This window comes from Scyliorhinus torazame, chromosome 23, assembly GCF_047496885.1.
Source record: "Scyliorhinus torazame isolate Kashiwa2021f chromosome 23, sScyTor2.1, whole genome shotgun sequence".
Classification (NCBI taxonomy): Eukaryota; Metazoa; Chordata; class Chondrichthyes; order Carcharhiniformes; family Scyliorhinidae; genus Scyliorhinus; species Scyliorhinus torazame.
The window spans coordinates 80,819,329-80,843,119 of record NC_092729.1 but is presented as its reverse complement, the minus strand read 5'-3'; the positions used below and the strand labels follow the sequence as shown (position 1 = coordinate 80,843,119).

The window sequence follows — 23,791 nt, the reverse complement described above, 5'->3', positions numbered from 1 at the left end:
CCATCGGTTAGACCCACACTCGGAGCACCGTGCACAGTCCTGGTCTCTGTATCCCTCGGTTAGACCCACACTCGGAGCACCGTGCACAGTCCTGGTCTCTGTATCCCTCGGTTAGACCCATACTCGCTCCCACGGGGGGAATGTGGGACTCGCTCCCACGGGGAGTGGGGGAGAATGTGGGACTCGCTCCCACGGGGCGTGGGGAGAATGTGGGACTCGCTCCCACGGGGAGTGGGGAGAATGTGGGACTCGCTCCCACGGGAAGTGGGGGAGAATATGGGACTCGCTCCCACAGGGAGTGAGGAGAATGTGGGACTCGCGCCCACGGGGAGTGGGGGAGAATGTGGGACTCGCTCCCACGGGGAGTGGGGGAGAATGTGGGACTCGCTCCCAAGGGGAGTGGGGGAGAATGTGGGACTCGCTCCCAAGGGGAGTGGGGGAGAATGTGGGACTCGCTCCCACGGGGAGTGGGGGAGAATGTGGGACTCGCTCCCACGGGGAGTGGGGAGAATGTGGGACTCGCTCCCACAGGGAGTGGGGGAGAATGTGGGACTCGCTCCCGCGGGGAGTGGGGGAGAATGTGGGACTCGCTCCCACAGGGAGTGGGGAGAATGTGGGACTCGCTCCCACGGGGTGAGGGGGAGAATGTGGGACTCGCTCCCACGGGAAGTGGGGGAGAATGTGGGACTCGCTCCCACGGGGAGTGGGGGAGAATGTGGGACTCGCTCCCACGGGGAGTGGGGGAGAATGTGGGACTCGCTCCCACAGGGAGTGGGGAGAATGTGGGACTCGCTCCCACGGGGTGAGGGGGAGAATGTGGGACTCGCTCCCACGGGAAGTGGGGGAGAATGTGGGACTCGCTCCCACGGGGAGTGGGGGAGAATGTGGGACTCGCTCCCACGGGGAGTGGGGGAGAATGTGGGACTCGCTCCCACGGGGAGTGGGGGAGAATGTGGGATTCGCTCCCACGGGGAGTGGGGGAGAATGTGGGACTCGCTCCCACGGGGAGTGGGGGAGAATGTGGGACTCGCTCCCACGGGGAGTGGGGGAGTATGTGGGACTCGCTCCCAAGGGGAATGGGGGAGAATGTGGGACTCGCTCCCACGGGGAGTGGGGGAGAATGTGGGACTCGCTCCCACGGGGAGTGGGAAGAATGTGGGACTCGCTCCCACAGGGAGTGGGGGAGAATGTGGGACTCGCTCCCGCGGGGAGTGGGGGAGAATGTGGGACTCGCTCCCACAGGGAGTGGGGAGAATGTGGGACTCGCTCCCACGGGGTGAGGGGGAGAATGTGGGACTCGCTCCCACGGGAAGTGGGGGAGAATGTGGGACTCGCTCCCACGGGGAGTGGGGGAGAATGTGGGACTCGCTCCCACGGGGAGTGGGGGAGAATGTGGGACTCGCTCCCACGGGGAGTGGGGGAGAATGTGGGACTCGCTCCCACGGGGAGTGGGGGAGAATGTGGGACTCGCTCCCAAGGGGAGTGGGGGAGAATGTGGGACTCGCTCCCACGGGGAGTGGGGGAGAATGTGGGACTTGCTCCCACGGGGAGTGGGGAGAATGTGGGACTCGCTCCCACAGGGAGTGGGGGAGAATGTGGGACTCGCTCCCGCGGGGAGTGGGGGAGAATGTGGGACTCGCTCCCACAGGGAGTGGGGAGAATGTGGGACTCGCTCCCACGGGGTGAGGGGGAGAATGTGGGACTCGCTCCCACGGGAAGTGGGGGAGAATGTGGGACTCGCTCCCACGGGGAGTGGGGGAGAATGTGGGACTCGCTCCCACGGGGAGTGGGGGAGAATGTGGGACTCGCTCCCACGGGGAGTGGGGGAGAATGTGGGACTCGCTCCCAAGGGGAGTGGGGGAGAATGTGGGACTCGCTCCCACGGGGAATGGGGGAGAATGTGGGACTCGCTCCCACGGGGAGTGGGGGAGAATGTGGGACTCGCTCCCACGGGGAGTGGGGGAGAATGTGGGACTCGCTCCCACGGGGAGTGGGGAGAATGTGGGACTCGCTCCCACAGGGAGTGGGGGAGAATGTGGGACTCGCTCCCGCGGGGAGTGGGGGAGAATGTGGGACTCGCTCCCACAGGGAGTGGGGAGAATGTGGGACTCACTCCCACGGGGTGAGGGGGAGAATGTGGGACTCGCTCCCACGGGAAGTGGGGGAGAATGTGGGACTCGCTCCCACGGGGAGTGGGGGAGAATGTGGGACTCGCTCCCACGGGGAGTGGGGGAGAATGTGGGACTCGCTCCCACGGGGAGTGGGGGAGAATGTGGGACTCGCTCCCACGGGGAGTGGGGGAGAATGTGGGACTCGCTCCCAAGGGGAGTGGGGGAGAATGTGGGACTCGCTCCCACGGGGAGTGGGGGAGAATGTGGGACTCGCTCCCACGGGGAGTGGGGAGAATGTGGGACTCGCTCCCACAGGGAGTGGGGGAGAATGTGGGACTCGCTCCCGCGGGGAGTGGGGGAGAATGTGGGACTCGCTCCCACAGGGAGTGGGGAGAATGTGGGACTCGCTCCCACGGGGTGAGGGGGAGAATGTGGGACTCGCTCCCACGGGAAGTGGGGAAGAATGTGGGACTCGCTCCCACGGGGAGTGGGGGAGAATGTGGGACTCGCTCCCACGGGGAGTGGGGGAGAATGTGGGACTCGCTCCCACGGGGAGTGGGGGAGAATGTGGGACTCGCTCCCACGGGGAGTGGGGAGAATGTGGGACTCGCTCCCAAGGGGAGTGGGGGAGAATGTGGGACTCGCTCCCACGGGGAATGGGGGAGAATGTGGGACTCGCTCCCACGGGGAGTGGGGGAGTATGTGGGACTCGCTCCCAAGGGGAATGGGGGAGAATGTGGGACTCGCTCCCACGGGGAGTGGGGGAGAATGTGGGACTCGCTCCCACGGGGAGTGGGAAGAATGTGGGACTCGCTCCCACAGGGAGTGGGGGAGAATGTGGGACTCGCTCCCGCGGGGAGTGGGGGAGAATGTGGGACTCGCTCCCACAGGGAGTGGGGAGAATGTGGGACTCGCTCCCACGGGGTGAGGGGGAGAATGTGGGACTCGCTCCCACGGGAAGTGGGGGAGAATGTGGGACTCGCTCCCACGGGGAGTGGGGGAGAATGTGGGACTCGCTCCCACGGGGAGTGGGGGAGAATGTGGGACTCGCTCCCACGGGGAGTGGGGGAGAATGGGGGACTCGCTCCCACGGGGAGTGGGGGAGAATGTGGGACTCGCTCCCAAGGGGAGTGGGGGAGAATGTGGGACTCGCTCCCACGGGGAGTGGGGGAGAATGTGGGACTTGCTCCCACGGGGAGTGGGGAGAATGTGGGACTCGCTCCCACAGGGAGTGGGGGAGAATGTGGGACTCGCTCCCGCGGGGAGTGGGGGAGAATGTGGGACTCGCTCCCACGGGGAGTGGGGGAGAATGTGGGACTTGCTCCCACGGGGAGTGGGGAGAATGTGGGACTCGCTCCCACGGGGAGTGGGGAGAATGTGGGACTCACTCCCACGGGGAGCGGGGAGAATGTGGGACTCGCTCCCGCGGGGAGTGGGGGAGAATGTGGGACTCGCTCCCACAGGGAGTGGGGAGAATGTGGGACTCGCTCCCACGGGGTGAGGGGGAGAATGTGGGACTCGCTCCCACGGGAAGTGGGGGAGAATGTGGGACTCGCTCCCACGGGGAGTGGGGGAGAATGTGGGACTCGCTCCCACGGGGAGTGGGGGAGAATGTGGGACTCGCTCCCACGGGGAGTGGGGGAGAATCTGGGACTCGCTCCCACGGGGAGTGGGGGAGAATGTGGGACTCGCTCCCAAGGGGAGTGGGGGAGAATGTGGGACTCGCTCCCACGGGGAATGGGGGAGAATGTGGGACTCGCTCCCACGGGGAGTGGGGGAGAATGTGGGACTCGCTCCCAAGGGGAGTGGGGGAGAATGTGGGACTCGCTCCCACGGGGAGTGGGGGAGAATGTGGGACTCGCTCCCATGGGGAGTGGGGAGAATGTGGGACTCGCTCCCACAGGGAGTGGGGGAGAATGTGGGACTCGCTCCCGCGGGGAGTGGGGGAGAATGTGGGACTCGCTCCCACAGGGAGTGGGGAGAATGTGGGACTCGCTCCCACGGGGTGAGGGGGAGAATGTGGGACTCGCTCCCACGGGAAGTGGGGGAGAATGTGGGACTCGCTCCCACGGGGAGTGGGGGAGAATGTGGGACTCGCTCCCACGGGGAGTGGGGGAGAATGTGGGACTCGCTCCCACGGGGAGTGGGGGAGAATGTGGGACTCGCTCCCACGGGGAGTCGTGGAGAATGTGGGACTTGCTCCCACGGGGAATGGGGAGAATGTGGGACTCGCTCCCACGGGGAGTGGGGGAGAATGTGGGACTCGCTCCCACGGGGAGTGGGGGAGAATGTGGGACTTGCTCCCACGGGGAGTGGGGGAGAATGTGGGACTCGCTCCCACGGGGAGTGGGGCAGAATGTGGGACTCGCTCCCACAGGGAGTGGGGAGAATGTGGGACTCGCTCCCACGGGGAGAGGGGGAGTATGTGGGACTCGCTCCCACGGGGAGTGGGGGAGAATGTGGGACTCGCTCCCGCGGGGAGTGGGGAGAATGTGGGACTCCCTCCCACGGGGAGTGGGGGAGAATGTGCGACTCGCTCCCGCGGGGAGTGGGGAGAATGTGGGACTCGCTCCCACAGAGAGTGGGGGAGAATGTGGGACTCGCTCCCACGGGGAGTGGGGGAGAATGTGGGACTCACTCCCACGGGGAGTGTGGAGAATGTGGGACTCGCTCCCACGGGGAGTGGGGGAGAATGTGGGACTCGCTCCCACAGGGTGTGGGGGAGAATGTGGGACTCGTTCCACGGGGAGTGGGGAGAACGTGGGACTCGCTCCCACGGGGAGTGGGGGAGAATGAGGGACTCGCTCCCGCGGGGAGTGGGGAGAACGTGTGACTCGCTCCCACGGGGAGTGGGGGAGAATGTGGGACTCGCTCCCACGGGGAGTGGGGGAGAATGTGGGACTCGCTCCCACGGGGAGTGGGGGAGAATGTGGGACTCGCTCCCACGGGGAGTGGGGGAGAATGTGGGACTCGCTCCGACAGGGAGTGGGGAGAATGTGGGACTCGCTCCCACGGGGAGAGGGGGAGAATGTGGGACTCGCTCCCACCGGGAGTGGGGGAGAACGTGGGACTCGCTCCCGCGGGGAGTGGGGGAGAATGTGGGACTCGCTCCCACGGGGAGTGGGGAGAATGTGGGACTCGCTCCCACAGGGAGTGGGGGAGAATGTGGGACTCGCTCCCACAGGGAGTGGGGAGAATGTGGGACTCGCTCCCACGGGGAGAGGGGGAGAATGTGGGACTCGCTCCCACCGGGAGTGGGGGAGAACGTGGGACTCGCTCCCGCGGGGAGTGGGGGAGAATGTGGGACTCGCTCCCACAGGGAGTGGGGAGAATGTGGGACTCGCTCCCACAGGGAGTGGGGGAGAATGTGGGACTCGCTCCAACGGGGAGTGGGGGAGAATGTGGGACTCGCTCCTGCGGGGAGTGGGGGAGAATGTGGGACTCGCTCCCACAGAGTGTGGGGGAGAATGTGGGACTCGCTGCCACGGGGAGTGGGGGAGAATGTGGGACTCGCTCCCACGGGGAATGGGGAGAATGTGGGACTCGCTCCCACGGGGAGTGGGGAGAACGTGGGACTCGCTCCCACGGGGAGTGGGGGAGAATGTGGGACTCGCTCCCACGGGGAATGGGGAGAATGTGGGACTCGCTCCCACGGGGAGTGGGGAGAACGTGGGACTCGCTCCCGCGGGGAGTGGGGGAGAATGTGGGACTCGCTCCCACGGGGAGTGGGGAGAATGTGGGACTCGCTCCCACGGGGAGTGGGGGGAGAATGTGGGACTCGCTCCCACGGGGAGTGGGGAGAATGTGGGACTCGCTCCCGCGGGGAGTGGGGGAGAATGTGCGACTCGCTCCCACGGGGAGTGGGGGAGAATGTGGGACTCGCTCCCGCGGGGAGTGGGGAGAATGTGGGACTCTCTCCCGCGGGGAGTGGGGGAGAATGTGGGACTCGCTCCCACGGGGAGTGGGGAGAATGTGGGACTCGCTCCCACGGGGAGTGGGGGAGAATGTGGGACTCGCTCCCACGGGGAGTGGGGAGAATGTGGGACTCGCTCCCGCGGGGAGTGGGGGAGAATGTGCGAGGGGTCAGATCTGAATGGGGACTCCTGGGCAGAAGGAAGTGCTGAGCTTCGAGAAAAGGGGACATCGAGAGAGAAGGAAGAGGGAGAAGGTGGAAAAAAGATACACGGGAATAACTGTCAGCGTTTACAATTTTGTTTAATATTAACAGAGCAAACAGCACACACACAAAACAGCATCTACATCAGTACCTGCCATTCCCTCAGCGTTCACATGCTGCCCTCCCTCAGAATCTCGGAGCTACCGGAACCATCTCACCCTCCCCATCAAACACTCCCAGGACAGGTACAGCGCGGGGTTAGAAACAGAGTAAAGCTCCCTCTACACTGTCCCCATCAAACACTCCCAGGACAGGTACAGCACGGGGTTAGATACAGAGTAAAGCTCCCTCGACACTGTCCCCATCAAACACTCCCAGGACAGGTACAGCACGGGGTTAGATACAGAGTAAAGCTCCCTCTATGCTGTCCCCATCAAACACTCCCAGGACAGGTACAGCACGGGGTTAGATACAGAGTAAAGCTCCCTCGACACTGTCCCCATCAAACACTCGCAGGACAGGTACAGCGCGGGGTTAGAAACAGAGTAAAGCTCCCTCTACACTGTCCCCATCAAACACTCCCAGGACAGATACAGCACGGGGTTAGATACAGAGTAAAGCTACCTCTACACTGTCCCCATCAAACTCCCCCAGGACAGGTACAGCACGGGGTTAGATACAGAGTAAAGCTCCCTCTACACTGTCCCCATCAAACACTCCCAGGACAGGTACAGCACGGGGTTAGATACAGAGTAAAGCTCCCTCTACACTGTCCCCATCAAACACTCCCAGGACAGGTACAGCACGGGGTTAGATACAGAGTAAAGCTCCCTCTACACTGTGTCCATCAAACACTCCCAGGACAGGTACAGCACGGGGTTCGATACAGAGTAAAGCTCCCTCTACACTGTCCCCATCAAACACTCCCAGGACAGGCACAGCACGGGGTTAGATACAGAGTAAAGTTCCCTCTACACTGTGTCCATCAAACACTCCCAGGACAGGTACAGCACGGGGTTAGATACAGCGTAAAGCTCCCTCTACACTGACCCATCAAACACTCCCAGGACAGGTACAGCACAGGGTTAGATACAGAGTAAAGCTCCCTCTACACTGTGTCCATCAAACACTCCCAGGACAGGTACAGCACGGGGTTAGATACAGAGTAAAGCTCCCTCTACACTGTCCCCATCAAACACTCCCAGGACAGGTACAGCACGGGGTTAGATACAGAGTAAAGCTCCCTCTACACTGTCCCCATCAAACACTCCCAGGACAGGTACAGCACTGGGTTAGATACAGAGTAAAGCTCCCTCTACACTGTCCCCATCAAACACTCCCAGGACAGGTACAGCACGGGGTTAGATACAGAGTAAAGCTCCCTCTACACTGTCCCCATCAAACACTCCCAGGACAGGTACAGCACAGGGTTAGATACAGAGTAAAGTTCCCTCTACACTGTGTCCATCAAACACTCCCAGGACAGGTACAGCACGGGGTTAGATACAGAGTAAAGCTCCCTCTACACTGTCCCCATCAAACACTCCCAGGACAGGTACAGCACGGGGTTAGATACAGAGTAAAGCTCCCTCTACACTGTCCCCATCAAACACTCCCAGGACAGGTACAGCACTGGGTTAGATACAGAGTAAAGCTCCCTCTACACTGTCCCCATCAAACACTCCCAGGACAGGTACAGCACGGGGTTAGATACAGAGTAAAGCTCCCTCTACACTGTCCCCATCAAACACTCCCAGGACAGGTACAGCACTGGGTTAGATACAGAGTAAAGCTCCCTCTACACTGTCCCCATCAAACACTCCCAGGACAGGTACAGCACGGGGTTAGATACAGAGTAAAGCTCCCTCTGCACTGTCCCCATCAAACACTCCCAGGACAGGTACAGCACGGGGTTAGATACAGAGTAAAGCTCACGCTACACTGTCCCCAACAAACACTCCCAGGACAGGTACAGCACGGGGTTAGATACAGAGTAAAGCTCCCTCTACACTGTCCCCATCAAACACTCCCAGGACAGGTACAGCACGGGGTTAGATACAGAGTAAAGCTCCCTCTATACTGTCCCCATCAAACACTCCCAGGACAGGTACAGCACGGGGTTAGATACAGAGTAAAGCTCACGCTACACTGTCCCCAACAAACACTCCCAGGACAGGTACAGCACGGGGTTAGATACAGAGTAAAGCTCCCTCTACACTGTCCCCATCAAACTCTCCCAGGACAGGTACAGCACGGGGTTAGATACAGAGTAAAGCTCCCTCTACACTGTCCCCATCAAACACTCCCAGGACAGGTACAGCACGGGGTTAGATACAGAGTAAAGCTCCCTCTACACTGTCCCCATCAAACACTCCCAGGACAGGTACAGCACGGGGTTAGATACAGAGTAAAGCTCCCTCTACACCGTCCCCATCAAACACTCCCAGGACAGGTACAGCATGGGGTTAGATACAGAGTAAAGCTCCCTCTACACTGTCCCCATCAAACACTCCCAGGACAGGTACAGCACGGGGTTAGATACAGAGTAAAGCTCCCTCTACACTGTCCCCATCAAACACTCCCAGGGCAGGAACAGCACGGGGGGGAGAAGGGAGTGACTGAGAGGTGCGGAGCCAGGGAGTGGGACAGAGAGGAAGGGCCCGACAGCGAATCCTGGCGTAGGGGGCTGGACATTAACTATCCGGCACATCCTGCTAATATTCCTCAGCACGGAACAGGAGAGCCCTTCAGAATGTAGCACGCAGAACTCGGCAATCTTCGCTCCTCAGCTTCTGAGGGCGACTAGCGGGGCGGGTGGAGGGGGTGGTTGGGCGAGAGGGGGGTGGGGCCGCTCCCAATAAAGCCGCAACAGATTCCCGCCAGCGCGAAACTCCAATCCTGACAAGTCCATCAACCCCCTCAGTGTGAATCTCCAAACGTACACGGATTGCGTCGGCATCAGGCTCCAAACTTGTAAAGTCCACAGACTGCCTCGGTGCGAAGCTCCACACTTGTAAAGTCCACAGACTGCCTCGGTGCGAAGCTCCACACTTGTAAAGTCCACAGACTGCCTCGGTGCGAAGCTCCAAACTTGTAAAGTCCACAGACTGTATCAGTGCAAAGCTCCAAACTTGTAAAGTCCACAGACTGCCTCGGTGCGAAGCTCCACACTTGTAAAGTCCACAGACTGTATCAGTGCAAAGCTCCAAACTTGTAAAGTCCACAGACTGTATCAGTGCAAAGCTCCAAACTTGTAAAGTCCACAGACTGCCTCGGTACGAAGCTCCAAACTTGTAAAGTCCACAGACTGTATCAGTGCAAAGCTCCAAACTTGTAAAGTCCACAGACTGTATCAGTGCGAAGCTCCAAACTTGTAAAGTCCACAGACTGCCTCGGTACGAAGCTCCACACTTGTAAAGTCCACAGACTGCCTCGGTGCGAAGCTCCACACTTGTAAAGTCCACAGACTGTATCAGTGCAAAGCTCCAAACTTGTAAAGTCCACAGACTGTATCAGTGCGAAGCTCCAAACTTGTAAAGTCCACAGACTGCCTCGGTACGAAGCTCCACACTTGTAAAGTCCACAGACTGTATCAGTGCAAAGCTCCAAACTTGTAAAGTCCACAGACTGTATCAGTGCGAAGCTCCAAACTTGTAAAGTCCACAGACTGCCTCGGTACGAAGCTCCACACTTGTAAAGTCCACAGACTGCCTCAGTGCGAAGCTCCAAACTTGTAAAGTCCACAGACTGCCTCGGTGCGAAGCTCCAAACTTGTAAAGTCCACAGACTGCCTCGGTGCGAAGCTCCAAACTTGTAAAGTCCACAGACTGTATCAGTGCGAAGCTCCAAACTTGTAAAGTCCACAGACTGTATCAGTGCGAAGCTCCACACTTGTAAAGTCCACAGACTGCCTCGGTGCGAAGCTCCAAACTTGTAAAGTCCACAGACTGCCTCGGTGCGAAGCTCCAAACTTGTAAAGTCCACAGACTGCCTCGGTGCGAAGCTCCAAACTTGTAAAGTCCACAGACTGCCTCGGTGCGAAGCTCCAAACTTGTAAAGTCCACAGACTGCCTCGGTGCGAAGCTCGCCCTTTTATCCTCTGTGGAAATTGTCGATATTTGACCGTTCGCCGATGAGGGGCTGGAGGTGGGACGGGTGCGCTCGGCCTCACTCAGCTCTCTGGCGGATTTTGTTGGCGGGAGCGAGGCATGGCAGAGAAGTGACGAGTCTCCACGCAGGCACGTGGGGCGACATTGGATGCACCCATCAGGACCCACGACGCACGGGATGTGCGCTTGCGCAAGGGCCAGGAGCTTTCCATTCTGCGGTCCCAAGCAGCCGATTCCCTCGCCCTGAAGCTCCAAACTTGTAAAGTATGTGGAAATCGGTGACGTTCGTCCCTGGCTCACACGTGGCGGGAAGTTGGCCCGGCGGCCCGTCACTTCATCGTTGGAAAGAGCGAGGCACTGGGGAGAAGGGTCTGGGGGGGGGGGGGTTTGAGTGGTGAGGGGGGGGGGGGGAATGCAAAGCAATGAATGGGCACCGATCAATGGGTGCTTTATCGTTTGAGGAGGAGATGCAATGGAGGGGGGGGTTGGTGGTGTACGCTGACGTCACTTGGTGCCCTAGGCTGGCGCGTGCTCTCAGAAGGTTTGCACTAGCTGGACGGTTGGCAACGACTGCACGGTGTGGATGATCTGGATGGTGGGCAGGGCCTGGAGCCCCTGGAGGGCGGGGGGCGGCGGCAGGGCCGCGGGCTGGGGCGGCGCCTCGGCGGCATGGGTACGCAGGTGGCGCTGCAGGTAGGAGGCCACGGCAAAGGACTTGGCGCAGACCGGGCAGGCGTGCGGGCGCTGGGCCGAGTGGGTGCGGCGGTGGAGCAGCAGGTTGGAGGAGTGGGTGAAGGTTTTGCCGCACTCGGCGCAGGCGTAGGGGCGCTCGCCCGTGTGGGTGCGCTGGTGCTGCCGCAGGTTGGAGGACTGGGCAAAGGCCTTGCCGCAGAGCTGGCAGGGGTAGGGCCGGGCCCCCGTGTGGAGGTGCCGGTGCCGCGAGAGGCTGGAGGAGTTGCGGAAGGCCTTGCCGCACTCCGAGCAGGCGTAGGGCCGCTCCCCGGTGTGTTGGCGCAGGTGGTACTGGTAGTGGGAGGACCACTTGAAGGTCAGGCCGCACAGGGCGCAGCGGAAGACCCGGGCGCCCGTGTGGACGCGCTGGTGGACGGACAGCAGCGAGGCCCTCTTGAAGGCCTTGCCGCACTCCGAGCACTTGTAGGGCCTCTCGCCGGTGTGCCCGCGCTGGTGGTAGCGGAGGCCCGACGAGCCCTTGAAGGCCTTGCCGCAGTCTGCGCACTGGTAAGGGCGGCCCCGTTCGGGCGGCGGCGGCGCGGCGGGCGCGGGAGGGGCCGGGGGAGGAGGGAGGGGGGGCGGGGGAGGCGGGGCCGCACAGGTCACCTCCGCCTCGGCCTGCACCAGCCGCTGCTCGGCAGTGTGGCCGCGCTGGTGGGCCAGCACGCCCGCCAGCTGGGCGAAGCTGCGCTCGCAGATGGCGCACTTGTAGGGCGTCTCGTCGGCGGGGCTGGGGTGGGGCAGCAGCGGGCAGGCGGCCTCCACCACCACCTCGCCCGCCACGGCCGGCGGGGCCTCCTCCGGCGGCGGGAGGGCGGCCGCGGCCTGGCCAGCGTGGCAGCGGAGGTGGCGCTGCAGGTAGGCCGGGGTGGCGAAGGACTTGGCGCAGAGGGGGCACCGGTGGGCGCGCTGCCCCGCGTGGGTGCGGCGGTGGAGCAGGAGGTTGGAGGAGTGGGTGAAGGCCCGCCCGCACTCGCCGCAGCGGTACGGCCTCTCGCCCGAGTGGGTGCGCTGGTGCTGCCGGAGGTTGGCGGACTGGGCAAAGGCCTTGCCGCAGAGCTCGCAGGGGTAGGGCCGGGCCCCCGTGTGTACCCGCCGGTGCCGCGAGAGGCTGGAGGAGTTGCGGAAGGCCTTGCCGCACTCCGAGCAGGCGTAGGGCCGCTCCCCGGTGTGTTGGCGCAGGTGGTACTGGTAGTGGGAGGACCACTTGAAGGTCAGGCCGCACAGGGCGCAGCGGAAAACCCGGGCGCCCGTGTGGACGCTCTGGTGGACGGACAGCAGCGAGGCCCTCTTGAAGGCCTTCCCGCACTCGGAGCACTTGTAGGGCCTCTCGCCGGTGTGCCCGCGCTGGTGGTACAGCAGCGCCGACGAGCCCTTGAAGGCCTTGCCGCACTCGGAGCACTTGTAGGGCCGCTCGCCAGTATGGCTACGCTGGTGGTGGGCCAGCCGGGACGACCACTTGAAGCTCTTGCCGCACTCCAGGCACTGGTAGGCCTGAGGGCCGGGGGGGGCCCGGCTCCCGCTCGAAGCCTCGCTCTCCGCCATCGCACCCTCCCCGATCAGGCCCGGGGTCGACTCTGCGGAGGAGACAAAAGGTAGAGAGGGGAAGAAAAAAAAAAACACGTCAATTTGGCCAACGGTCAAGCCCAAACTGACCGCAAACCCCCCCCGCCCCCCCACACATCCCTTCTCCTCTCGCTCCCGATTGGCTCTAGGCCCCAAACTCCTCATGCCCCCCCCCCCCCACCCAAATCGGGGTCGTCGCCAATCGCGTCAACCTTCCCGACAGGCCCACCCAAGTCCTGAGTTGCTGACGCCGCCACGCCAACTTGCCCGTCTCCCCTCCCCTCGCCAATGGGTGTGGGGGGGGTGGGGGGGGCAGAGGGGAGGGAAGAGGTTGGAATCCGATTCGGCAACCCGGTGCAAGGGGGTGGGGGGGGGGGGGAATGGATGCCATCGGACTAAAGGGAGATGGACGGCCGCCCCGTTGGCCGATTTTCCCCGCCCTCCCTTGCCGGAACGTGACGGCGGAAAGTGCGGGGGGGGGGGACAAAATGGCCGCTCTTCGGTCAACCCGGGTTTGGCGGGTTACTTTCGGGAGGAGGGGCGGGAATGTGGGTGGGGGGGGGGGGGTGTGGAAGCGCGGATCCGGGATTCCAATGTGGGGGTGGGGGGCACTTTTGTTGGGGGTGGGTCCCTTTAAGGGAGTGTCCTGTCTCTTTAAGAGGGAGGCGGCGCCCCCTCCCCCCCCCCCCCCCACCCCCGCCAATCAGCCGCCAGACCTCAGGCGCGCTCCCGGCGGTGTCTCCCCGGCAACCGGCCGCGCCCCCGACCAACGGCCGCTCGATTCGAATCCCAACGGCCGCCGCGCGCGAGGCCCAACAGCCGCCGCTCGAGCTCAGCTGGGTCGGTCCGCGCGTCACCGGCTCCGCCCCCTCCCTTCGCGTCACCGGCTGCTCCCCACGCGTCACCCGCCTCAGCGCCCCGCAATCCCCATTGGCCTGGCCGCCCCCTTCCGCCGCGCCGCCATTGGTCGGGCCGCCCCTCACGCCACGCCCCGCTCCCATTGGCCGGCCTCCCACGTGGGGTCTCCACCAATCGGCGCCCGCCTTTCAAAACAGGTCCTCCGCTCTATTTGAAAGCAGCCTCCCCATTGGTCAAGTTTATTATGTGGGTTTAAAGGGGCTAAAACCCACGGTCCCCCACGTTTTCTTTGCCCCCCCCCCACTCCCCATTGGAGGGGAGGTGGACGGAGGTCTGAGTCCGGCTACGTTCGGCCGTGTCCCACCCTCCCCATTGCCGGTCCGAGGGGTCGGGGTTGGCCAACCGAGCCCTCGACCTTCGACCCCGGTCACGCTCGGCCCCAGAGACCATGTCCGTCCAGTCGTCCACCCACCGGACGTGGCGGGGACCGTGACCTGCGTGACAGCTCCGTTGTCGTCCCTCCCCTCCCCATCAACCCGGTCGCGCGGCCAACGTCCGGGGCGCCAACTCAAGATGGCCGCCGCCGTGGGGCGGCTGAGTAAAAGGAGAAGGCACCCATCGCTGTTTCAGCCCCACCCTACGGCCAATGTTTAGGTCGTCGGGTCCACGCCGAAGATGGCCACCAGGGAGCGGGGGGGGTGGGGTTCGCAGAGACGGCCGGGAAAAAAAGGCCCCTCTCACGGCGTGGCCAAGGTTCGAGAGGCCAGGTTGGCGTCCAAAATGGCCACCGCCAGGGGGGGGAACCCCCCCCGCCCCCCCCAAGACCTGCCCCGATTCCCATCATGTGGCCATTGCCGGCTGTGCGTTAGGCTGCCCGGACGAGGCCTTTCACAGCGGGTACTGAGGGAGCGCCGCACTGCCGAGAGGTTCCCGAGGCATCGAACTGAGGGCGCCGTCTGCCCCCTTCCCCCCCCCCCCCCCCCCCACCGCCCGGCTGAACGTTAACGATCCCTCATTACGAGGGAGGCGGGCGGTCAACAGAGTTGGGCCGTCGTGCTGCCAAGCCCTGGTCGCGCGGCGCAAGAGGCCCGGGAGAGCCTGGAAGGCCTCCTCCGCCTCCCACGCGTATCCCCGACTTGGGAACGTCAAAGGCTGCGAAGTGAGAAGAAAACAAGACACTCGGGTGCTCAATAAATAGAGTTTACTTCACAAAGCAATTGCAAAAGGTGTTGCGGGACAGTGAGCACATAGTTTAATTGAATGACCGTCCTGCTCCTGGGTTGAGCATGGCGGGTTTGCGTGAGGTAAAGAGGAGGACATCCACAAAAGCTGCCAATTCAGCCCATCGTAAATATCCCATCAATAACATCCTCTAGCTGAAAGAAGACAGAGGGTGGTGGTTGATGGGAAATGTTCAGAATGGAGTTCTGTCACAAGTGGCGTACCACAAGGATCTGTTCTGGGGCCGTTGCTGTTTGTCATTTTTATCAATGACCTAGAGGAGGGCGCAGAAGGGTGGGTGAGTAAATTTGCAGACGATACTAAAGTCGGTGGTGTTGTCGATAGTGTGGAAGGATGTAGCAGGTTACAGAGGGATATAGATAAGCTGCAGAGCTGGGCTGAGAGGTGGCAAATGGAGTTTAATGTAGAGAAGTGTGAGGTGATTCACTTTGGAAGGAATAACAGGAATGCGGAATATTTGGCTAATGGTAAAGTTCTTGAAAGTGTGGATGAGCAGAGGGATCTAGGTGTCCATGTACATAGATCCCTGAAAGTTGCCACCCAGGTTGAGAGGGTTGTGAAGAAGGCCTATGGAGTGTTGGCCTTTATTGGTAGAGGGATTGAGTTCCGGAGTCGGGAGGTCATGTTGCAGCTGTACAGAACTCTGGTACGGCCGCATTTGGAGTATTGCGTACAGTTCTGGTCACCGCATTATAGGAAGGACGTGGAGGCTTTGGAGCGGGTGCAGAGGAGATTTACCAGGATGTTGCCTGGTATGGAGGGAAAATCTTATGAGGAAAGGCTGATGGACTTGAGGTTGTTTTCGTTGGAGAGAAGAAGGTTAAGAGGAGACTTAATAGAGGCATACAAAATGATCAGGGGGTTGGATAGGGTAGACAGTGAGAGCCTTCTCCCGCGGATGGAAATGGCTGGCACGAGGGGACATAACTTTAAACTGAGGGGTAATAGATATAGGACAGAGGTCAGAGGTAGGTTCTTTACGCAAAGAGTAGTGAGGCCGTGGAATGCCCCACCTGCAATAGTAGTGAACTCGCCAACATTGAGGGCATTTAAAAGTTTATTGGATAAACATATGGATGATAATGGCATAGTGTAGGTTAGATGGCTTTTGTTTCGGTGCAACATCGTGGGCCGAAGGGCCTGTACTGCGCTGTATCGTTCTATGTTCTATGTTAGTCCTTAACGATACCGTTAACACTCCCTTTAGTCCTTAACGTTACCGTTAAGCAAAGAGTGGGGATTAATGGGTGTTTCTCTGGTTGGCAATCAGTAGCTAGTGGTGTCCCTCAGGGATCAGTGTTGGGCCCACAATTGTTCACAATTTACATAGATGATTTGGAGTTGGGGACCAAGGGCAATGTGTCCAAGTTTGCAGACGACACTAAGATAAGTGGTAAAGCAAAAAGTGCAGAGGCTACTGGAAGTCTGCAGAAGGATTTGGATAGGCTAAGTGAATGGGCTAGGGTCTGGCAGATGGAATACAATGTTGACAAATGTGCGGTTATCCATTTTGGTAGGAATAACAGCAAAAGGGATTATTATTTAAATGATCAAAGATTTAAACATGCTGCTGTGCAGAGAGACCTGGGTGTGCTAGTGCATGAGTCGCAAAAAGTTGGTTTGCAGGTGCAGCAGGTGATTAAGAAGGCGAATAGAGTTTTGTCCTTCATTGCTAGAGGGAAGGAGTTTAAGACTAGGGAGGTTTTGCTGCAATTGTATAAGGTGTTAGTGAGGCCACACCTGGAGTATTGTGTTCAGTTTTGGTCTCCTTACCTGAGAAAGGACGTACTGGTGCTGGAGGGTGTGCAGAGGAGATTCACTAGGTTAATCCCAGAGCTGAAGGGGTTGGATTACGAGGAGAGGTTGAGTAGACTGGGACTGTACTCGTTGGAATTTAGAAGGATGAGGGGGGATCTTATAGAAACATATAAGATTATGAAGGGAATAGATAGGATAGATGCGGGCAGGTTGTTTTCACTGGCGGGTGAAAGCAGAACTAGGGGACATAGCCTCAAAATAAGGGGAAGTAGATTTAGGACTGAGTTTAGGAGGAACTTCCTCACCCAAAGGGTTGTGAATCTATGGAATTCCTTGCCCAGTGAAGCAGTTGAGGCTCCTTCATTAAATGTTTTTAAGATAAAGATAGATAGTTTTTTGAAGAATAAAGGGATTAAGGGTTATGGTGTTCGGGCCGGAAAGTGGAGCTGAGTCCACAAAAGATCAGCCATGATCTCACTGAATGGTGGAGCAGGCTCGAGGGGCCAGATGGCCTACTCCTGCTCCTAGTTCTTAGGTTCTTATGTTAACACCCCCTTTAGTCCTTAACACCACCATTAACACTTCCTTTAGTCCTTACCACCATTAATACTCCCTTTAGTCCTTAACGCCACCATTAACTCTTCCTTTAGTCCTTAACACCACCATTAATACTCCCTTTAGTCCTTAACGCCACCATTAACACTTCCTTTAGTCCTTAACGCCACCAATAATACTCCCTTCAGTCCTTAACGCCACCATTAACTCTTCCTTTAGTCCTTAACACCACCATTAATACTCCCTTTAGTCCTTAATGCCACCATTAACTCTTCCTTTAGTCCTTAACACCACCATTAATACTCCCTTTAGTCCTTAACGCCACCATTAACTCTTCCTTTAGTCCTTAACACTACCATTAATACTCCCTTTAGTCCTTAATGCCACCATTAACTCTTCCTTTAGTCCTTAACACCACCATTAATACTCCCTTTAGTCCTTAACGCCACCATTAACTCTTCCTTTAGTCCTTAACACCACCATTAATACTCCCTTTAGTCCTTAACGCCACCATTAACTCTTCCTTTAGTCCTTAACGCCACCAATAATACTCCCTTCAGTCCTTAACGCCACCATTAACTCTTCCTTTAGTCCTTAACACCACCATTAATACTCCCTTTAGTCCTTAACGCCATCATTAACTCTCCCTTTCTCTTGTGACCGAGACGTCTTTGTCAATTCCTCCTTAGCTCCGGCCTACCTCTGGCCTTCTATTCTGCCCCACCTCCTCCAGCCACTCCCTTCATCCCCAAAACGATCTAATTCTTTGCTTTTTAGTCCCCTCCAGTTCTGGAGGGCAACGAGCTTCCGATACTAGAAGCGTAGAAGCGTGGGATCAATGTGGTCGGTAAGTTCGACTTGGAATACTGCGCACAATTCTGGTCGCCACACTACCAAGTGGATGTGGAGGCTTTGGAGAGGGTGCAGAGGAGGTTTACCATGATGTGGTGTCATGACTGGTACAGGCCTGGAGGGCCGAAGGGCCTGTTTCCTGTGCTGCGTTGTTCTTTGTTCTTCAAACCTTCGCTGATCGCCCCCGAGAGCAACCACATCCTCCCTCAGCGAAGGAGACCAAAACTGCTCACAATACTCCAAGCGAGGCCTCACCAAGGCCCTGAATCGCTGACTGTTAATCTTTGGTGGAAGGGTGCCAAGGGCGTGAATGAATCCAGGGATGATGAGGGGTGGACACGATGGTAAGCACTGCTGCCTCACAGCGCCAGGGACCCGGGTTCGATTCTGGCCTCGGCTCACTGTGTGGGGTTTGCACGCTCGCCCCGTGTCTGCGTGGGTTTCCTCTGGTTTCCTCCCACAGTCCAAAGATGTACAGCTTAGGTGGATTGGCCATGTTAAATTCTCACTTAGTGTCCAAAGATGTGCAGGTTAGGTGGATTGGCCGTGTTAAATTGTCCCTTAGTGTCCAAAGATGTACAGGTTAGGTGGATTGGCCGTGTTAAATTGTCCCCTAGTGTCCAAAGATGTGCAGGTTAGGTGGATTGGCCGTGTTAAATTGTGCCTTTGTGTCCAAAGATGTACAGGTTAGGGGGATTGGCCGTGTTAAATTGTCCCTTGGTGTCCAAAGATGTACAGGTTAGGTGGATTGGCTGTGTTAAATTGTCCCTTGGTGTCCAAAGATGTGCAGGTTAGGTGGATTGGCCGTGTTAAATTGTCCCTTAGTGTCCAAAGATGTGCAGGTTAGGTGGATTGGCCGTGTTAAATTGTCCCTCAGTGTCCAAAGATGTACAGGTTAGGTGGATTGGCCGTGTTAAATTGTCCCCTAGTGTCCAAAGATGTGCAGGTTAGGTGGATTGGCCGTGTTAAATTGTCCCTTCGTGTCCAAAGATGTACAGGTTAGGTGGATTGGCTGTGTTAAATTGTCCCTTGGTGTCCAAAGATGTGCAGGTTAGGTGGATTGGCCGCGATAAATTGTCCCTTAGTGTCCAAAGATGTGCAGGTTAGGTGGATTGGCCGTGTTACATTGTCCCTTAGTGTCCAAAGATGTACAGGTTAGGTGGATTGGCTGTGTTAAATTGTCCCTTGGTGTCCAAAGATGTACAGGTTAGGTGGATTGGCCATGTTAAATTGTCCCTTAGTGTCCAAAGATGTACAGGTTAGGTGGATTGGCCGTGTTAAATTGTCCCTTAGTGTCCAAAGATGTACAGGTTAGATGGATTGGCCGTGTTAAATTGTCCCTTAGTGTCCAAAGATGTGCAGGTTAGGTGGATTGGCCAAGTTAAATTGTCCCTTAGTGTCCAAAGATGTGCAGGTTAGGTGATTGGTCATGTTAAATTGTCCCTTAGTGTCCAAAGATGTACAGGTTAGGTGGATTGGCCGTGTTAAATTGTCCCTTAGTGTCCAAAGATGTACAGGTTAGGTGGATTGGTCGTGTTAACTTGTCCCTTAGTGTCCAAAGATGTACAGGTTAGGTGGATTGGCCGTGTTAAATTGTCCCTTAGTGTCCAAAGATGTGCAGGTTAGGTGGATTGGCCGTGTTAAATTGTCGCTTAGTGTCCAAAGGTGTACAGGTTAGGTGGACTGGCCGTGTTAAATTGTCCCTTAGTGTCCAAAGATGTACAGGTTAGATGGATTGGCCGTGTTAAATTGTCCCTTAGTGTCCAAAGATGTGCAGGTTAGGTGGATTGGCCAAGTTAAATTGTCCCTTAGTGTCCAAAGATGTGCAGGTTAGGTGATTGGTCATGTTAAATTGTCCCTTAGTGTCCAAAGATGTACAGGTTAGGTGGATTGGCCGTGTTAAATTGTCCCTTAGTGTCTAAAGATGTACAGGTTAGGTGGATTGGTCGTGTTAACTTGTCCCTTAGTGTCCAAAGATGTACAGGTTAGGTGGATTGGCCGTGTTAAATTGTCCCTTAGTGTCCAAAGATGTGCAGGTTAGGTGGATTGGCCGTGTTAAATTGTCGCTTAGTGTCCAAAGGTGTACAGGTTAGGTGGACTGGCCGTGTTAAATTGTCCCTTCGTGTCCAAAGATGTACAGGTTAGGGGGATTGGCCGTGTTAAATTGTCCCTTAGTGTCCAAAGATGTGCAGGTTAGGTGGATTGGCCATGTTAAATTGTCCCTTAGTGTCCAAAGATGTACAGGTTAGGTGGATTGGCCGTGTTAAATTGTCCCTTAGTGTCCAAAGATGTGCAGGTTAGGTGGATTGGCCGTGTTAAATTGTCCCTTAGTGTCCAAAGATGTGCAAGTTAGGTGGATTGGCCGTGTTAAATTGTCCCTTAGTGTCCAAAGATGTACAGGTTAGGTGGACTGGCCGTGTTAAATTGTCCCTTAGTGTCCAAAGATGTGCAGGTTAGGTGGATTGGCCGTGTTAAATTGTCCCTTAGTGTCCAAAGATGTGCAGGTTAGGTGGATTGGCCAAGTTAAATTGTCCCTTAGTGTCCAAAGATGTGCAGGTTAGGTGATTGGTCATGTTAAATTGTCCCTTAGTGTCCAAAGATGTACAGGTTAGGTGGATTGGCCGTGTTAAATTGTCCCTTAGTGTCCAAAGATGTACAGGTTAGGTGGATTGGTCGTGTTAACTTGTCCCTTAGTGTCCAAAGATGTACAGGTTAGGTGGATTGGCCGTGTTAAATTGTCCCTTAGTGTCCAAAGATGTGCAGGTTAGGTGGATTGGCCGTGTTAAATTGTCGCTTAGTGTCCAAAGGTGTACAGGTTAGGTGGACTGGCCGTGTTAAATTGTCCCTTCGTGTCCAAAGATGTACAGGTTAGGGGGATTGGCCGTGTTAAATTGTCCCTTAGTGTCCAAAGATGTGCAGGTTAGGTGGATTGGCCATGTTAAATTGTCCCTTAGTGTCCAAAGATGTACAGGTTAGGTGGATTGGCCGTGTTAAATTGTCCCTTAGTGTCCAAAGATGTGCAGGTTAGGTGGATTGGCCGTGTTAAATTGTCCCTTAGTGTCCAAAGATGTGCAAGTTAGGTGGATTGGCCGTGTTAAATTGTCCCTTAGTGTCCAAAGATGTACAGGTTAGGTGGACTGGCCGTGTTAAATTGTCCCTTAGTGTCCAAAGATGTGCAGGTTAGGTGGATTGGCCGTGTTAAATTGTCCCTCAGTGTCCAAAGATGTGCAGGTTAGGTGGATTGGCCGTGTTAAATTGTCCCTTAGTGTCCAAAGATGTACAGGTTAGGTGGATTTAAGGTGATCGGGGAAAAGAAGCGATGGAGCTACGTGGGGAGACGTTCTCACGCGGTTAGGGGAGCAGTAGGTGCTGCTTGGGAATGTGGGGGGGGTGGGGGGGCCCCGATTCAATCCAGGCGTTCGAGAGGGTGAGGGACTGTTCCCCGAAAAGAGAGTGGCATGAGGCACATCGCACCTGAAGAGAGTAGGTACATAGACAATGGGCCGAATGGCCTCCTTCTGTGCGGCAACCATTCGATGATGCAAAGGAGAGTGCGAAAGACACGCCTGCCACAGACCGTCATGAAAATTCATACCAGGAACTCCAAAACGCGCCCCCCCCCCCCGCCAGTTTTCGGAAAGAGTCAACGATACAAATGAAGATTTTTGTGTGAGGAGAGGTTTTCAGCTGAGGAATCTAGGAGAGTCAAGGGAGTTCTGATAGCCATCGCCGCTGAAATGGCCCCCTTCTTCCCTCAGACTCAAGGTCCAAATTAAAAATCGCACACTTTCCCCTTGCTCAATGGAAAGAGATTGAGCGTTGGATCCCGTGACCAAGTCGCATCGGAATTCCCATGACCAAGTCCCAGTTGCTGCAATTTCTTTCCTCGTCCTGTCCCGCTTGCCGGGGGGGGGGGTGGGAGATGGGTGAGTTGTCACAAGTCCTTGACGTACTCGAGGCTGATGCTGGAACAGAGTCGAGCCCCCCCTCCTCCTCCTCCCCCGCCAAGGCTCGGCTTGTACCCGTGTTTCTCGAAGAGCGCAATGGCGGCACGGTTGACGGGGTCGATGCGCAGCGTTGCCTGCCGGTGCCCGCCTTTGCGGGCCCGCTCCTCGAAGGCGGCCAGCAGGAAGGTGGCGATGCCCGATCTCCGGTGCCAGCGGCATACCGCCAGGCGGTGCAGCTCCAGCGCCGGCGACCCCGGGCGGCCCCCCGGCTTGGGGTCGAAGGCCGCGCAGCCGCAGACATCCTCGCCGTCGTAGACGGCCACCCAGATGCGGGTGCGGGGGAGGCCCGCCCGCCAGTGGAGGGCCAGCTTCAGCAGGGCGGCGACACACACCACGGGGAGCAGGAGGGCAGCGGCGAAGGAGCTGAGGACAAAGCGGAGGGCGCTGCTGCCCACGGCCATCAGGAGCAAGGCAGCTGGGCGGGTCATGGCGTAGAGGAGCAGGCGGTTTTCCGTCTCCCGGGAACCGTCCTGTGGGAAGAGAGAGGGAAAAGAGACACCGTCAAAATGAGTCCTACCTCGGACGCCAATTTGGTGCACACACACAGACTCGCACGATCAATAGAGGTCCAGGCTCGAGGAGGGGCTAAATGGGCCTCCTCCTGTTCCTGTGTCACAGGCTCGAGCAGGGGGGCTGAATGGACCACCTCCTGTTCCCGTGTAACAGGCTCGAGGGGGGGGGGTGAATGGGCCTCCTCCTGTTCCTGTGTAACAGGCTCGAGGAGGGGGCTGAATGGACCTCCTCCTGTTCCTGTGTAACAGGCTCGAGGAGGTGGATGAATGGGCCTCCTCCTGTTCCTGTGTAACAGGCTCGAGGAGGGGGCTGAATGGGCCTCCTCCTGTTCCTGTGTAACAGGCTCGAGGAGGGGGCTGAATGGGCCTCCTCCTGTTCCTGTGTAACAGACTCGAGGAGGGGGCTGAATGGACCTCCTCCTGTTCCTGTGTAACAGGCTCGAGGAGGGGGCTGAATGGGCCTCCTCCTGTTCCTGTGTAACAGACTCGAGGAGGGGGCTGAATGGGCCTCCTCCTGTTCCTGTGTAACCGACTCGAGGAGGTGGCTGAATGGGCCTCCTCCTGTTCCTGTGTAACAGGCTCGAGGAGGGGGCTGAATGGGCCTCCTCCTGTTCCTGTGTAACAGGCTCGAGCAGGGGGCAGAAGGGGCCTCCTCCTGTTCTCTGTAACAGGTTCGAGGAGGGGGCTGAATGGAGCTCCTCCTGTTCCTGTGTAACAGGCTCGAGGAGGGGGCTGAATGGGCCTCCTCCTGTTCCTGTGTAACAGGCTCGAGGAGGGGGCAGAAGGGGCCTCCTCCTGTTCTCTGTAACAGGCTCGAGGAGAGGGCTGAATGGGCCTCCTCCTGTTCTCTGTAACAGGCTCGAGCAGGGGGCTGAATGGGCCTCCTCCTGTTCCTGTGTAACAGGCTCGAGGAGGTGGATGAATGGGCCTCCTCCTGTTCCTGTGTCACTGGCTCGAGCAGGGGGCTGAATGGGCCTCCTCCTGTTCCTGTGTAACAGGCTCGAGGGGCTGAATGGGCCTCCTCCTGTTCCTGTGTAACAGGCTCGAGCAGGGGGCTGAATGGACCTCCTCCTGTTCCTGTGTAACAGGCTCGAGGAGGTGGATGAATGGGCCTCCTCCTGTTCCTGTGTCACTGGCTCGAGCAGGGGGCTGAATGGGCCTCCTCCTGTTCCCGTGTAACAGGCTCGAGGAGGGGGCTGAATGGGTCTCTTCCTGTTCCTGTGTCACTGGCTCGAGCAGGGGGCTGAACGGGCCTCCTCCTGTTCCTGTGTAACAGGCTCGAGCAGGGGGCTGAACGGGCCTCCTCCTGTTCCTGTGGAACAGGCTCGAGCAGGGGGCTGAATGGACCTCCTCCTGTTCCTGTGTAACAGGC

General features: G+C 58.2%; 2 protein-coding genes across 2 annotated transcripts in view; both read right to left on the bottom strand.

Moving 5' to 3' along the window:
• Window positions 1–10,724: 10,724 nt before the first annotated feature.
• Window positions 10,725–13,495, bottom strand: LOC140399628 (uncharacterized). The gene is made up of 2 exons (XM_072489164.1): window positions 13,352–13,495; window positions 10,725–12,646 (listed from the first exon to the last, which is right to left on the bottom strand). Exon 2 carries the CDS (start codon window positions 12,612–12,614, stop codon window positions 10,872–10,874), a length of 1,743 nt encoding a protein of 580 aa, XP_072345265.1. The 5' UTR covers window positions 12,615–12,646; window positions 13,352–13,495; the 3' UTR covers window positions 10,725–10,871.
• A 1,182-nt stretch (window positions 13,496–14,677) lies between these two features.
• Window positions 14,678–23,791, bottom strand: part of LOC140399626 (probable N-acetyltransferase 14) — a 99,013-nt gene continuing 89,899 nt past the window's right edge. Inside the window, exon 3 of the mRNA XM_072489163.1 lies at window positions 14,678–22,377. Coding sequence (XP_072345264.1) covers window positions 21,835–22,377 — 543 coding nt within the window. The 3' untranslated portion in view covers window positions 14,678–21,834. The remainder of the gene's footprint in view (window positions 22,378–23,791) is intronic.

Coding starts and splice junctions, on each gene's coding strand:
- LOC140399628 (XM_072489164.1), bottom strand. CDS start 12,614: ATGGCGGAGAGCGAGGCTTCGAGCGGGAGCCGGGCCCCCCCCGGCCCT.